General features: G+C 44.2%; 1 protein-coding gene across 1 annotated transcript in view; it reads right to left on the minus strand.

Annotated features, from left to right (window-relative positions):
* IGF2BP3 (insulin like growth factor 2 mRNA binding protein 3) overlaps positions 1 to 11,969 on the minus strand; it is a 1,069,372-nt gene extending 1,057,403 nt beyond the window's left edge. Inside the window, exon 1 of the mRNA XM_086941758.1 lies at positions 11,437 to 11,969. Within this exon, the coding sequence (XP_086797884.1) occupies positions 11,437 to 11,611 (175 nt within the window). The 5' untranslated portion in view covers positions 11,612 to 11,969. The remainder of the gene's footprint in view (positions 1 to 11,436) is intronic.
* Positions 11,970 to 16,503: the final 4,534 nt, after the last annotated feature.

The raw sequence follows: 16,503 nt of genomic DNA on the forward strand, positions 1-16,503 counted from the left end.
GGTGCCTCTATAAGAGGTGGGTTGCTACCTAATATCTGCCCTGTATTTACATAGCATTGAAAGTTTCTGAGGTGCTCGTCTGGCAACAGTTACTCTGAGCAAATCTGGGAGTGATGCGAAAAGAACAGCTGCTAGGGATTCTGGGACATTGAGTTTCTAATAGTTTTCCACTGAGAGAAAAGCTGCCAAACATTTCAAGTACGCGTTCCACTGCGTGGGTGAGTGCTAACTCACAGGCACGCTTATTGTTTAAAGAGTTAAAGAAATTTGTGGCCTCTGACTTGACCTCAAATACATTAACCCTGCAGTGCGTACCTCTTTGTTGTCCCTGATGTGTTTGTTTTTAGCTAAGCCCGGAGCAGTCTCTTCGGGGTGGCCTTGAAGAATCTGTGTCACTGGAGCATTTTGTTACGGGAGGCAACGGATTTGCAATGGAAACGCTGCGCTTTCCAGGAGACGGACAGGGCTGATGGCGGCGGCGCGGGTCCTTTTTATTAACTTCAGGGGGACGTCCTGACAGAGCTCACCCTGGGACAGAGGGGCTGCACGGCTCCCGAGAGGCGCAGAAGTACTATGAGCTCTTGAAAGCAGCCCTCGTCGGAGAGCCCGTCCTGCTCTGAGGGATGCCCGGCGCTGTGCCCAGGACTCCTCGCCCTCAGAGGGCCCCCCCCTGGCCGGTAGCAGAGCCCTGCTCCCGTGGTGCGCCCTCATCTTTGCCCATTAGTGTTGAGAATTAAGTGAAGGTATGGAGCACCAACCAGCTCAAATTAAGCATGGAGTAAAACTCTGAAAGTGCAGTTAATCGGGGATTAGCATGGTCCAAATCTAACCGAAGGCAATGTGCTAAAGTGCCTTCCTCATGCTTATCGTGATGATGAAAGTACTGCCATCATACATTCTGGAATCTTCCCTGCAGGGTGTTACAACAGCTAAAGTGCATTTCTTCAGTGTTAATTGCACGATGAGTCATGAGTTGCTATAATGCGGTCCACAGCTAAATCTTTAGGGAATACAACAGAGCTCGCACATAAGCCTCCACCGTGACGGATTACTTGTCGTTAACAATAACTTGTGCAAACGTTTGTCCAATGCCAAACTGTGCTCCCGAATCTGTCTTGGAGCACTGTGATTTTATATACTTTATTGTGACTGCATTCATTCAGTTTGCGCCTTCGGTACAGTGTAAGGGTTGGTGGTCATCCGTGCGCCAAATTGAACTTTGCTATTTCATTGCTAGTAACGTGGTGTGGTTTGTGATGCCCCCAATTCTCCTAAGTGTGTTTACGTGCAATCGGCGGGACCAGTGACCTTGCAGCCATATAGCCAAGTGTGTCAGATGACATTGCTGCAAATTTCTTCGCACCAGGTGTTCACGCTCGTTTCTCTCGGTTGTCCACACAGGAGGAGACACGGACAGCGGGAGGGGGGTCAGGAGGCGGCACAATCAGAAGGCAACAAGCACTCACCTTGACTTCTTCCAGCGGTGGTCGTCCTGAAATGGCTGCCAATCTTCACAGCGCCTTCGGCCTGAAATGGCTGCCACTCTTCACAGCGCCTACATTTGGCTGCAGATACCGAAAGCACATTACGCTGCCCCTGGCAGAGGCAGATGGAGCGGACTTCAAACAGGGGTGCAGGAGCACTAAAAACGGCACAAATGGGGGCAGAGGCTCGATCCTCACCGTCACTGCGGTGAAACAAAATGGCAGCCGCAAGCTTCTGATTTTTTCGGAATTGGGGGCGTGGTTTTGCTGTTTTGAGTGACAGACGTCACTGTCTAAAGAACGAACAATCAATCAGGCATTTATATAGCGCACTACTCACCCGGAGGGTCTCAAGGCGCTTGGGGAGGGGGGTCCGCTACTGCTCGAACAGCCAGGTCTTGAGCTGCTTCCTGAAGGCGAGGTGGTCCTGGGTCAGGCGGAGGTGGGTCAGGAGTGAGTTCCAAGTCATGGCGGCCAGGTAGGAGAAGGACCTTCCTCCTGTGGTGGCTCTTCGGATGCGGGGGACGGCGGCGAGGGCGTGCCCGGACGATCGAAGCTGGCGTGTGGGAGCGTAGAAGTTGAGGCGGCTGTTGAGGTATCTTGGGCCTTGGTTGTGTAAGGCTTTGTGTGCGTGAGTGAGGAGACGGAAGGTGATTCTCTTGTTCACCGGAAGCCAGTGCAGGTCTCAGGTGGCCGGAGATGTGGCTGTGTCGAGGGATGTCGAGGATGAGTCTTGCTGAGGCGTTCTGGATCCGCTGGAGTCTCTTCTGGAGTTTGGCGGTGGTTCCGGCGTAGAGGGAATTGCCGTAGTCCAGTCGGATGGCGACGAGGGCCTGGTCTTCCTGGTCTCGGTGGGGATCCACTGGAAGATCTTGCATAGCATGCGCAGGATGTTGAAGCACGATGAGGAGACAGCGTTGACTTGTCTGGTCATGGAGAGGGAGGAGTCCAGGATGAAGCCCAGGTTGCGTGCGTGGTCTGTCGGTTTGGGTGCGCTGCCCAGGGCGGGGGGCCACCAGGAGTCGTCCCAGGCGGAGGATGAAGATCCCAGGATGAGGACTTCCGTCTTGTCAGAGTTCAGTTTCAGGTGGCTGTTCATCATCCACTTGGCTACGTCTGTCATCCCTTCGTGTAGGTTGGCTCTGGCGGTGGCGGGGTCGTTGGTGAGGGAGAGGATCAGCTGGGTGTCGGCGTAGGAGATTATGTTGAGGTTGTGTTGGCCTGCGATGGCTGCGAGAGGGCTCATGTAGGCTTTGAAGAGGGTTGGGCTGAGCGAGGAGCCTTGAGGGACGCCGCAGATGACTTCGGTGGCTTCAGATCTGAACGGGGGGGGGGGGGGAGTGTCCTTCCGGCGAGGAAGGATATGATCCACTCCAGTTCCTTCTCCTGGATTCCGATGTTGAGGCACTGCACTAGGGTGCGGTGGCAGACCGTGTCGAATGCCGAGGAGAGGTCCAGGAGGATGAGGGCAGCTGTTTCTCTGTTGTCGAGCAGGGCTCGGATGTCATCGGTGGCAGCGATGAGGGCGGTCTCGGTGCTGTGGTTGGACCAGAAGCCAGACTGCGAGAGGTCCGTTCGTCTCGAGGAAGGCGGCCAGCTGCTTGTTGACGGTCTTTTCGTTGACTTTGGCCGGAAACGGGAGGAGCGAGATGGGGCAGTAGTTTTTGAGTTCGGCGGGTCCGCTGATGGTTTCTTCAGTAGAGCGCTGAGTTCGGCGTGCTTCCAGCTCTCCGGGAAGGTAGCGGTGTCGAAGGAGGTGTTGATGTCCCGCAGGTGGGGTGCGATGACAGCATCGGCCTTGTTGAAGACGTGATGAGGGCAGGGGTCGGTCGGAGATCCGGAGTGGATGGAGTTCATCGTGCGGATGGTGTCTTCAGTGCTGATCGGGGTCCAGGCGCGGAAGGTGGTGGTGGGGGGGCGGTGGTTCAGTCGTGGCGTGCGTCGGTTGAGTGCTGAAGCTGTTGTGTATGTCCGCGATCTTGTTGTGGAAGTAGGAGGCGAGGGAGTTGCAGAGGTCTTGTGAAGGGGTGATGTCGTTGTTTCCGGCGTTGGGGTTGGAGAGCTCTTTAACGATGTTGAAGAGTTCCTTGCTGTTGTGTGCGTTGTTGTCCAGTCGTTCCCTGAATGCGGTTTTCTTGGTGGCGTGATCAGTAGGTGGTGCTTTCGGGTGGCGAGCTTGAGGGTGGTCATGTTGTCCGGTGTTGGGTCTCTGCGCCAGGCTCTCTCGAGGGCTCTGCAGTTCTTCTTTGAGCTCTTGAGTTAGTCGGTGAACCATGGGGCTTTCTTGCTGCCGGGTCTGCTAGGCGGGGTCCTCAGAGGGGCGAGGTCGTCTGCGCAGTTGCTGATCCACTTTGTGAGGTTGTTGGCGGCCTGGCTGGGGTTCGTTGTGCTGGTGGGAGGGTTCAGGCTCAGGGACGTCGCGAGCTGGTCGGCTGTGATCTTGTTCCAGCTTCTGCGTGCAAGCTGTTGCTGGTGGTGGTGAACCGTGGTCCTTCTGAAGCTGAAGTGGACGCAGCTGTGGTCCGTCCAGTGGAGTCCGGTGGTGTGACTGAAGGCGATGTCCTTGCTGGATGAGAAGACTGGGTCGAGTGCGTGTCCGGCGTAGTGGGTGGGGGTGGTTACCAGTTGCTTGAAACCGAGGTTGGCGAGGTTGTCCAGCAGGGTGGCGGTGTTGTGGTCGTTGTTGTTCTCCAGGTGAAAGTTGAGGTCCCAGAGGAGGAGGTAGTCAGCGGAGGGGAGGGCGTGCGGGCTGACGAAGTCTGCGATGTCTTCGCTGAATTGTGTGCGTGGTCCCAGGGGTCTGTAGATGAGGGTGCCTCATCTACAGCAACAGCAAACAGCAAAACGTACGCCCCCAAATCCGAAAAAGACGGAGCCTATTCGGAGGGACGGCTCTCTCCTCCAATGGCTGGTCTCCATTTAGGAAGCCAGCCAATGGGAGACATGCAAAAACTGAGGCGGGACAAATAGTCCCAATAAGAAACATTAAATCTCGGACTTCCGGTCTGCCTTCGGCAGACCGGATATTACCTCAACCTAAAAAGGGTCCAGTAGCTCCAGCTTGCCCCGTGGCCCTCTGAACAGAGTTCGGACTACCTCAACAAGAAATGCCCATATTTACTGGATCGGAGACTGTGTTAAACATCAATTTCATGATATGACATGTTAAGGCATCTCCCAATGCATCAAAAATGTCAGGAAACAAACAATTTAGTAAATAGGCCCACTGAATAAATGTGTTCAAGATTATTGCCTCAAAAGAGTCCGAATTTTTTTTTTTCCAAGCCTGCAGGTCTGGTGACCTCAATAAACCACGCAACCCAATTGTAATGCGCTTGACCCATAAACTGGTTTCAAATTGTGTGCACTTAGGCACATATTTTATTTTACCGAGCCTCCTTTTTCTTCATTCGAACATATGAAAACCTTCAAATACACAAAATCAGTGTTTCTGCTGTTCAAAAAATCTCTTTTGTGTGATTTAATAACTAAATATTTCCTCTATTAATCTAGCACACATAGAGGGTATCCATAACCAGACTTGCCTCTTAGTTCACTAATAGCATGGTCATTAAGGCAGGTGCAGGGATGTTTTTCAGTTCATATTTAAAACGCTCACTTTTAATCAATGCTCTCAAAGCAGTGATGTAATCTAATGTGCTAGGATTAAACAAGTCTGTGGGTTAAAGAAAGATCCTTTTTTTTTCATTAAGACACTGTATCTATCATATTCTAACATGACCTTTGGTCGATAATGTACATACCAAATATTTTTTTGTAAGCCAAATATTTTTAAAGTTCTGCTTGTGCATATGCGGTAGCGCAATGTCATTTATTTACAGGTATATAACAACCAACAAGGGGACCCCAAGCAAATCAGCACAGGACCTCGGGGAACATATTTCAAAAACAACAGTGGTCCCATGCATATGGAATACTCAAGCAGAATAAATATAGCCACAGTCGGTTCTATATTCAATTCGACATGTCCAGCCGGACAGAGGACTCAATCTTTACTTTTCTAGAAAATCCACGGAAAAAATAATTCCTTCAGCAGTTCACCGTAGTGGGGCACAAGCCTGTACCCAAGCACATACAGATTAGTACAGTGAGCAAAGCAAAGAACAAAACAGGGCTTTTTAGGCAAAAGCAGCAGGTTTCTGTAATATTACAATTACACAGAAATTTCAAAAAAACACTTTCACATATTTACAATACATAACATTTTTATGTATAACGTGTTTAAAAGGGTCGACGGCGTTTCGGTCCCACTTTTTAAATCATGGGGAGCATCATCAGGACATAAGATACATGCCTAAAGATAAACAGCCTCTATTGCCGAGGAAGGATCCTCGTAGGCTTCAGGTTGAGCAGAGTGTGTGCCTCGTTTGGGTCAAGGATTGGGTAATTTTAAGCAGCCCACAATCGGGTGCGGATCTGTATCGCGAAGAGTCGCGGATCGAGGCTCAGAGAATTGGAAGAACCGGATCAGTCGGTAGTAGCTTCCTGTGCAATGCCATTTACAGGTAGCACATTTCCATTGAAATGGCCACAAAAAAAACAGAATCAGAAATTATTTTAAGTCCCAAATAGGCAGCAAAATCAGTATAGTAACGGACAGCATCCCCTATAGATCAGGAAAAAAGTCTTCTCGCTCATTCCAAAATCAAGGGGGGTTTTTAGTACACGATTGTTGCATATGAAATTAAAGAAAATGAAATCTCCGAGGTACGATCGAATGCATGATTTCATCAGAAAATCAGAGCACATGAATAATAGTCGTATTGCCTTAACACCCAAGTACTAGCCCACTACATGAATTATTCAGACCCATCTATGCTAATCTCGTCCTGAGACACTAGAACAAAACTAGATACATGAACAGTGTGATATGAATGAATAGGGCACTATGAACCAGCAGAAGAAGCTAGAGCATGGGCACTCACAAACATTTTCCACGGGGCCAAAAGGTTTGGTCTGTGGTGTCACCCAGAGCCGCATTGATGCCAGCAGGGTGGCGGTCGGGCGTGGTAGGTGTAATGAGGGAATAGGCGAAGTGACGCATGTACATTTAGGGGTTGAACTGCACCTGGATCAAGCCCGGCTTTCCCACTTGACCAAATTGTGTAAACCTAGGCAATTGTTTTATTTTATTTACCTCCCTATTCCTTCATTTTCACATACAAGAAGACCTCGAAATACATGATTTCAGGATGTGTGTCAAACAAAACCTTTGTGCGTTTGATTTAATAAACTATAATGTTGTCCATGTAAAACAGCAACCCTGGATAGACAGAGGGGGCACATAACTACCTTGCCTCTTAGTTCACCATTGGCATTGTTGTCAGGGTGACCGGAGGCATGAACGTTTCTAGATTCATGTTTGAAAACACAGTAATTTATATAATCTGATGTAATAAGGTGAAACGCTTCTTCATGCGAATACAAAACTTTTTTTATTTTGAAGGGATTGTTTACACTGTTGCAAGAGAACTTTAGGAACACCTTCTGCAGTTCGACTGTAAATAAATGCTTGCCGTTTGATATATTTGTAAATATTAATGCTTGGTAAACTAAACAGCAGCCTAGTGCTGCTGTTCAACCAGGAGCCGCATGTAAAGGTCAGGAAGCCCGCACTTTCCATATCACTGAGCTAGAGTTACAGTTTGAGCTGAACCGAGGAAGTTCACAGACAGCAGCATAAACGAGGTCAATGAAAATAAACCAAATACATCTGGGCTTGACTGTGTGCTGCAGAAATAGAGTGGGGAGATTTGGGTGGGGGGTAGAAGACATGAGTGGCATGGGTGACTTCTACGTTAGAAAAGATGGCATTCATATCTAAATTGAAGCCTAGTTAACACATCAGAAAACCACGTTTCGAAACATCAGAATTTGTTTGAAAGGTAACAGTACTATAGCAATATATACATGTGTAATAGAGTACAAGAATACATTCTGCACTTTATTTTTATATGCGAAAAAATATAAATGCATAAAAATCTATGCCATGATCAAGCAAGGTTTTTGCCAATTAACCTTCGGAAATCATATGACCTGCACAGCCTAACTGGCTCTTCAATTTTAGATCTGTTTAGAGCCAAACTGATCCCTGCATTTACCATGGGGCCAAGTTAAATCTTGGACTGAAAATGTTTATCTGCCACCAGTCATGCTGTTTTTGGGCCATCCAGGAGCTCTCCCAATTGCCAACTAAGATTGGAACTCGACCTGATGAACCTCTGTACTCTTGTAGATAGTCTGAAGTATTCTTTTAGGAGAAGAACTCAGAGGATGGAACCTTAATACACCTAATTTGGAGTGAACTAAGCAAGTACTTACAACTATACGTTTTGATTAGAATAGCTGGCCTGCATCTATTTATACATGATTTGGGCTCAATGGAGAAATGGCCTAGCAATCCACAATACAGTGATTTCAAGGGTATAGCTAAGCTGCAGTGACCTTGCACAAAAAGAAATTGAGGAATTCATGAACCAGATACGTAGTTCCATTGCTCTTATTCACTTTCGCCTCTTCAACCTTATATTGGCATGAAACTGAAACACTCATTTAGAACTGAGTTCATGAGGCTAAAGGTTTCTTTTGGTTCCGTAGCATACCTGAAATATGGACTCCCTTGTCTAAAGTCCAATTACAAGTGCTACAGAGGAGGTGATTTTCGTCTAGATTCGCTAAATCACATCATTTGTATTTGTCCATCTCATCAATCAGTGCAGAACGCTTCTTTGTTCCTGCGTTCTAAGGTTGAGCACATGCACAATTTATTCTGCACTTCTGTTGTGTCTGCCCGCCATCGATAGCCAACTAATCTGCCGCTCAGTCAAATTCATGGGATCTGGCAACCAAGCACTGGACAAATGTGAGAAGAGGCTGCAATCTGGATTGTATTGGTTACACCAGGTCTTTCTAAATGGTCACTACGTTTTGCTCAAGCACAGAGTGCGTTTATAATCAGACTACACTCATCTTCTACACAAATCAAGCTGGTGCTCACCAATTCTGGTTTGTTTTCAACTATTGCAAGTTCACTAGCCTAAGTCTATGTATAGGGGACTCTGAACAATGATTAATTTTATGATGATCATCAACATTAATATATGGAAACACCCTTGTAAGAAGAATTCTTTTCATTTTTTTTTACCATTTTACATGAACTTCCCTCTATTGCTCTTAATGGTGATAAATCTAAGGATTATAATCTACACTAATACAAATTAGTTTTTAAGTGTATCCTAAAACAGGAGACAGCTAGCCACTTAATCTGGTATGAGGTTGCCCTACGATTAATAGGGCGTGCGTTGGGATTTTTTTTGATTATTTGGAAGTATATTCATTCAACTAGATTTAAATTGTTAGTTTTAGAGGCTATTGAATAACCTTGTAATTAGATATCAGGTGACCGCTTCTTTGAGAAGACTGCATAATTTAACAAGTTTGCATCTTTCAGAATTAAATTATGTGATGAAGAATTTTTTTTTTACGTTGGTCTTCTCGTGTGCAATAATTGTATTAATTGGTCGAGTAGTTGAACGTATGTGTTTTTAATATCAAGTCATGCAGCACAGATTTATGTTGGTTTTAAACATAATTGTGCAATGATTTTCACTAATCGAACAAATAAAGTTTTATTACTATGAACGCCTTTATTTTTTTATACATACCATGAAGAAAAAAAAAAGACAACAATTCGTTGTCTACCATTCACTGAACATTGCAGAGGCCTGGTTCAATGCAGCCTGAGCTCCAAACCCTAGATTAAAAACTAAGCAAATGTTATCTATAATATGTTATTACATACAATGAGGAAGTATACTACAGTTTTCAATATATAAGTGGCAAAAATACAAGTGTGAAAAATAAAACCAGCGAATGAAGAAAATCAGGACAAGGAGAGTCGGTACTGACTAGACCAACTGCCCTTGCTAGTAAACTCAACAATCCCCACAATTTCCCATCGATAAAATAAAAGCATGTTATCCATGCCTGGAAGCCGAGCTCCATATTTTACATAAACAATGGGTACATGTTACTAACTCCGACCCTTCACACAGGAGTTGTTTAGCGAGACTATAAAGCAAAACCATTAACACCGTACAGACATTTTTAACGGAGCGATGCACTTCACTGACGTTTAATAGTTGCACGCCATTCAACACATCAGGTCAGTCACTGACGAATACTGAATTAGGGAACTTTATTTTGCGAAAAAGAATTCTGATCTAACCTTAAGTGAACATGCAGTTCTGAAAACAGAAATAAAATTAAAGTAAGGTCTATCATATATCAAATATTCGTTTCGAAATTAAGCAAAAATAATGTAAACCCACTGTTTATGTCAAACGACTCGACCTTTGCAAGCTGGCAGTCATATTGGTTAAGATTTTAAATTAGTGGGACACATTAATTTATCAAACACTGAATAATGTTCTTCCTCTTAACATAAACACTGTAGCTAGGAATTGTATAGAAAGCAAGTTGTGTTATTAAAGAAATGTACTGTAATGGAGTGTCGCCTCACATATATGCTTACTGGTGTAGCTACCCCTCATGACCATACATGGTGTCAAGGGGAGGATCAGTATGCGTACGATACGAGCTTCTGTATACTAAATTCAGCTTCCATCTTGGTTGAGGATTGCATCGCGTTGATGTGGACAGGAGTTAGCCTGTAGTGATAGGGATACATCGAGCTGGGTAAATGAGTGGTGGCAACTCAACCCCAGCAGTGTGGTGCTAAAAATCTCCGTCTCACGGATGAACAAAATGCGATATTTGATAAAACTTTTAAAAAGTCAACAGCAGACGTGCCTGAATGACATCTTAAGAACTTTTGGGATTCATTAAGTGATCAGAACAAGTCTATGCTTCATAATACAAGTTTAGCAAAAAAAAATGCATCACATCAAATTCCTACATCGCGCACATAATTACAAAGCACACATAAGCAGTAATTGGAGCCGATCACACAACAGTTTATGGTGTAAACACGCTCGACTTTTCAGCCAGTTATCTTTGAAGTGTACCGAGGCACTTCAAACGATGTTGCACTTTATGCCCTGTTTAAAGGTCTAACGCGCGGAACCTGAGCTCAGTGAAATAGATTGTTGGGAAAGGAGCATAAATAAACTTGAATGAAGAGATTCCCGTTAGCCTGGCGCTGACAGAGGCTGGGAGGGTGATCTGGGCATCAAAGGGCGCAGTGCTTTCAACCCTCTTGGGCAGACACCCGCTGTGTTAGGTTTGTAGTCCGCCCCCGCTGGCTGTAGAGGAAGTGGCAGCACGCTCGAGTGTATGCCCCAAGGAGCCTTGTTGTTCACTCATTCATACAGTGGGGAAGGGTGAATACAAAATGAAACAAGCGCCCTCACTTCCTTTCATGCTGCCCGGGAACTACCTACCCATGGTCCCCGCTTTCTCTATCCTTAAGTGAAAGCACTTGGTCCCTGCGCTAATAAGTAACTGAACGTTCAGGGAGGGGTGCAAAGTAGTACCACTGAAAAGAAGTACGGATCCGCATGCTGTCTCAGGCAGAAGAGGGTGTGTGGCATAAGCGCCGCCATGGGGCAAAGGTCCGCTGTCAGGGGAGGAGGGCTCTAGAAGCGAACCTCTCTCTGAGCGGGGGCGTTGCGGTTAATTTGGAAAGGTGGGGTGAGGGGAGCCGAAGGCAACCCCCCTTCCCCTCCCCCGCTATGTACTTGTTTAAGAACGGAACCCACGTTATCGCCTTCGCCCACCCACTGCGTCAATACCTGCAACTACGGCCTGCGAGCTTTACTTCCCTCCCAATGTTCTAGCATAGCTCCGAGACCAGCCAGCGAGGCTCCCTGGTCACGGCAGCGGGCACACCCAAGGGCCCCCATCCACGACCCCTGTTCACCTGACTTATGCCCCCAACATCCCACGCTCCGAGGCCCCCCGCGGCACTCACCTGAGAGCATGTCGATGGCCTTCATCGCCCAGGTCTCGTCGGGGCAGTCCACGAAGGCGTAGCCCGACTTCAGCAGAAACTGCCCGGTGAACGGGATTTTGGACTCCTTGAAGAGGCTCTCCAGGTCCTGGGCGCTCACCGCCTCGCTCAGGTTCCCGACGTACAGCTTGTTCATCTTTTTCTGTGTGCAAACGGCCGCCGAACGCGTTACACAGCCAACTGGGTTTTACTCGAGAAGCAAAAAAACACAAAACCTAATCAACGCAGTTGCGCATATACAGGATTTGAAAAAAAGAGCAGGGTGTCAGTCAAGTTGGATTGAAAACGTGTGTGAAATAAAAAATAAAATGCCTTAATTTCATTCCAGGATGTGTAAATAAAAAAAAAACCCTTTTCCGAGACTAGAATGGCGGGCTTGGGAAGAAACCGGAGAAGGAGGAGGAGAAAACTACTTTTTTGTCTTCTCCACCTCCCAAAACCCTGGCAGGCCGACTGTGAAAATGTCACACTACGTTAGCGCGGGCACCGCCTCCAAATAAAACCAATAGAAAAAAAAACACTTTAATATTCCGGCCTTTTTTTTCAATGAGCCACGTGTTCAAACTACAAATCAACTTCTCACGTGAGGAATCGCAGCTCTTCAATTAGATAGTAGATTTCGGCGAGAGAGGAGGGGTGGGTCGCTGGCTTGGGATTGGACAGTGAAGAGGCAGAGGGCGGTTAAGCGAAGAAAGGGCGGGAGCTTGAGGGGGCGGAGAAAGCCAGCGCTGGAATAACCCTTCAGTGAGATGAGCAGCCTTTTAGTCACAGGCTGTGGGCAATGCTGTGGAGGTCATCCGCTACTTAATGATCTACACGTATTTAAACAATTTATGAGGCTGGTGGTAGGGAAACTCGCACTTGGCGGATGCTTAGGAGTTACTTTAGTTTTATTAATTTGCCGCGTGGCATTATGTACGAATTTCAAGTGTGCAAATACATGAAATAGAAATTGAAGCTTTTTAGATCGCAGGTTGACGTGACGTACTACTTTCCTCGACCTCCTTGAAGTATTTATTGGATACCCGTCTAAGCTTTTAATTAGAAGTGATACACCAAAGAAGTTGGACTTTTGCGGGGAAGGGACATAACTGCCTATCAAATGGGGTTGGTAATAGGTAGGGTATAAGGGACCTGGGTTTATTTATTTATACACATGTACTTTTTACTCGAGACACGCATTTACAGATGCCAGGGTTCTTCGCAATTCTAACTTTTGTTTTTCCATTTTTATAAACTCAGTTTTATAAATAATACACTTTCATGTACCCGTTGTCCAGATGTTTATAGCCAATAAGTTATAGTTTGGGCTTTAACTCTGATTGTTAAATCAGTACTAGCTCTGGGTTAATAAAGGACGGTGAGGTTTTGGGGAAACTGCTGAGTGGAGTCTACTTTTGATCTGTTCGAGCACGAAACCTAATAAACTGATTTTCTCTGATAAGTTGTTCTATAGTTTTTTTTATAACTGCTTAAGAGTTTATTTGATATATTGCCATTTGTGTAGAAGTCGTGAAGTGGTCTAAATGTGATTTAGTTGATGAGGCAAATTTGTCTGGGAGACCCTTCCTTACTAAAATATTTGACATTTCTGTTAAGAAAGTTTATGTCTTCGTATGAAGGTAATCCTATTAATACAGATATAAAGCAGGTTTATTTCTTCATTGCCATACTATTTAGCTCAGAATACTGAATGAATTAGTAACTCGTGCAATATAAGGAGTGTGATGTGAGCTCTTGCTCGAACAGGTTGTAAGAAAACATAACGTCAAGCTAATCTACAGTCAAGGGCTAAAACTAATGTCCTTTTTGTAAATCGTAGGATTCACATTATCAAGAAATAGAACCCAGCCAAAGTGGTGCAAAAATACCCTGAACTCAATAGAAAGAGTAATCCGAAATAAACAAAAAAGTGTTGTGTTTTCTCATCCACCTTCTACTTATGATGTCCCATTTCATTCCAAGGTATGATTCTAATTAGCCAGGTGGTAATGTGCCCACTAATAAAAATGACATGTGGGTGGGATAATCTTAAATTAACTTTTTAATCTATAAGGGATCCAAAAGGAGAATATGTGTTTGTTTTTAATGAGCTTTTTCAAAACCGATCTAAACATTGGTGGTTGATGCTCTGCTTGGCAAACTATATTGTTTTTTTAAGCCTTCTGTTAAATAGTGATACTATCTATATATTGTGAAAACTGCTCCTGTTTTAATACATAGTAGACATGAGCTATACCTAAAATGGACATTAATGTGTTCTTTTTTTTATGAATTGAGGGTTGAAATAAGAAAGTGGCAGGAGAGGTTCTTAAAAGTACTTAATATTTTAGGTCATCTGGCCAGAATTCTTGCTACTCCTATACACACACTGCCTCAAAAAGAAGTGCACATTGCTGTTGAAATGTTATGAGGATGGATCCATGGATCTTTTATTTTTGGGGGAATTATGCATCTGCATTAGTTGCTGAACACCAAGAAAGGAATCCTTAACAATCAACCAAGAAAGGAATCCTTAATTAATAATCAGCCCATAGATTATCAGCATGACACTGGAGAAATCGTTTAATCCACTAATGGAATCTGCAAAAGACATGCCAGTTCTTTTATCTTTTTAAAGAAAATGCAAGTTATAATGGCATGCGCTTTTGGTACAAGTATTTTCAGTTGGACTGGAAAAAGTAATTACAATTTTCCTCCTGCTTTCAACAACATCTGTAAAACCATCAACAAGGAAGAGAATAATTGCTTTACTTATTGGCTTGTTTGAAGGGTTTTCCCTGGCACAAAAAGAGGCGGAAGAGCTCAAATGAAAAAAGAAAGGAATACGTTAAGGCATCACTCAGAAAGATTGCTCTTGAGTACTCTAGTTTTTATGTTCTGTACAGTTAAAAGGAAATACGCAATTGTTTGTTTACAAATGGCAAAAGATAACATTGGAACAATTGGTTCTACAAAACGTTCAAGGATCGTACTTTAAGTTTTTAAATGGAGTTTCAGTTACTCTCCCTATGCTGATTTGTCACCCTTAGAAGAATTACTGGGATTGGAGATAGAGGAAATGAAAGCAGGAATAGTACAGTGACAAATTTATTCTAAAGATTTTGCCAGTAATTATTTTTGTTTAGAACAAATAAACATAAGTGTATCCAGTTATTCATTGAGTAGACTGAATGGCAGGACTTGCATCTCGAAATTGAATGAACTGCCTTCTCTCGATCATTCAAATAGGAAATTGAGCAGTTGAGAAGAGATCTCCGAAACATGCATTTGTAGTTTCTGTCTGGAAACCTCATCTAATGATTATTTGCTTGAAAAGAAATAGTAGTTGACGCCGCCCCATTTAACCCCTTATCAATACCATGTATTTTTACAAAATCTTTTTTTTTTTTAACACCTTCCGAGCGTCGAACGTTCAGCGCCCAGTGCTGAACGTTCAAATAACGAATGCTGACCCGTCGGCCAACGGTCGTGTGCAGCACTGGCAAGGTAGTGCTCGTGATGACCGTTGGCCGACGGCAGCACTTAAAGGGTTAAAAAAAAAACCACACTTGCCATTTGTTGTTGTTGTTGATTGATCTGGATGAACTATGGACCATTTGGGAGAAAAAATGAAAATGTCACAGAGTCAAATGACAGTCGATCGTCTACACAGCTTAGGCTTTACTATAAATGAGAAGTGTTGTTTGATTACAGCAAGGATGAATATGTGTAGTTTTTCCTGTGAACACAGAAGGATGTGTACTTTAGTTGTCCAGAAGAAGTTGAAAAGTAACAAATAAATGGACATGTTAACAAAGGATGCCTTTCATTTGGATAATTATCAGTGATTATACATCTTTTGAAAGCCTTTTTCAAGCAATCGTACTAGGACACATGTATTACAGAGTAACTACAATATTTAAAGTTAATATTTTGTGCAGATGTAGTCGATTTTGAACTGACACTGAACCAAAAGCTCTTTTTGGTGGCTCCAGAATATTCAGCTCTTGAATGACAGAGATTTTTCTCAGACAATTTTGGACAATAAGTTGCCAGCTTCAAAGGTTGTGGAGCCAGATGAGGTTCATTCCAGGCATAGGGGGAGTGGTCCTAAGAAGAAACAGCCTCATATAAATTGCTTATACATTTTTAGAATTTATTCTGCATATACGCTTCTGAAAAAAGAAAACTCAAAGCGTTAAAATCTGCTGCACATTGATAACATCTCAGCTGTACAATATAAAGGAGTTACGGGGTACATACTCCCAAAGGTTGGCAGAGTTGACAAAAGATCTATAGAATTACTGTTTGGGGACAGTATTTCTCTCAAGCCAAAATATCTTTATGGGGGTTATCAAAAGTAGGGCACTGGAATTATTGATCTTTTCGATACCCCAGCAATTGTATGTTGTTTGCAAATTATTTCATTATCTGCAAGAGAAGTAGGGTCATTTGAAGGTAGACTGATTGCTTCCCATCTTCCGTCTCAATTTCCATGGTTTTACAGTTGGAGGCCGGATTGACAGACCGTATCAGTAGATGGCTCTTTAAAATACTGGTCTGCGAAAAGGGCCACTCTTTTTCAACAAAGTTGTCTGTCAGGTGACAAGATTCCAAATTGTTTTAGTACTGGCAACCTCAGATCATTTGGAGTGTAAATTACTAAAAAGTAGAAAACTAGGGACTGCAGCGATTTGTAGATATAGTGTGGGATGTCTTATCCTTAGTATAATTTAAAAAGCATATTTGTAGAGATTACTTTCAGTCTGAAGGAGTCTCTTGGTGGTTTTGACAGATAACAGATTCTTAATTCTATACTACCCAGTGATGAGCATTCTATCAACCTTGGAGAATTAAAGATCAGCTTTACCTGGGTAGTTTCAAGCCTGTGCCCGTGGGTCAAATAGAGGTCATTGAACCGGATGCATTAGTCCACTAAAGAACCCAGCATCCTTGTTTGTAGAATGGTCCTCGTATTCCTAAAACAGACTTCTTAGAAGCTAACTGTGTTCTGATGTTTTGTATTTTTAAAGAGGGCATCATATG

This window comes from Lissotriton vulgaris, chromosome 10 (assembly GCF_964263255.1).
Source record: "Lissotriton vulgaris chromosome 10, aLisVul1.2, whole genome shotgun sequence".
Classification (NCBI taxonomy): domain Eukaryota; kingdom Metazoa; phylum Chordata; class Amphibia; order Caudata; family Salamandridae; genus Lissotriton; species Lissotriton vulgaris.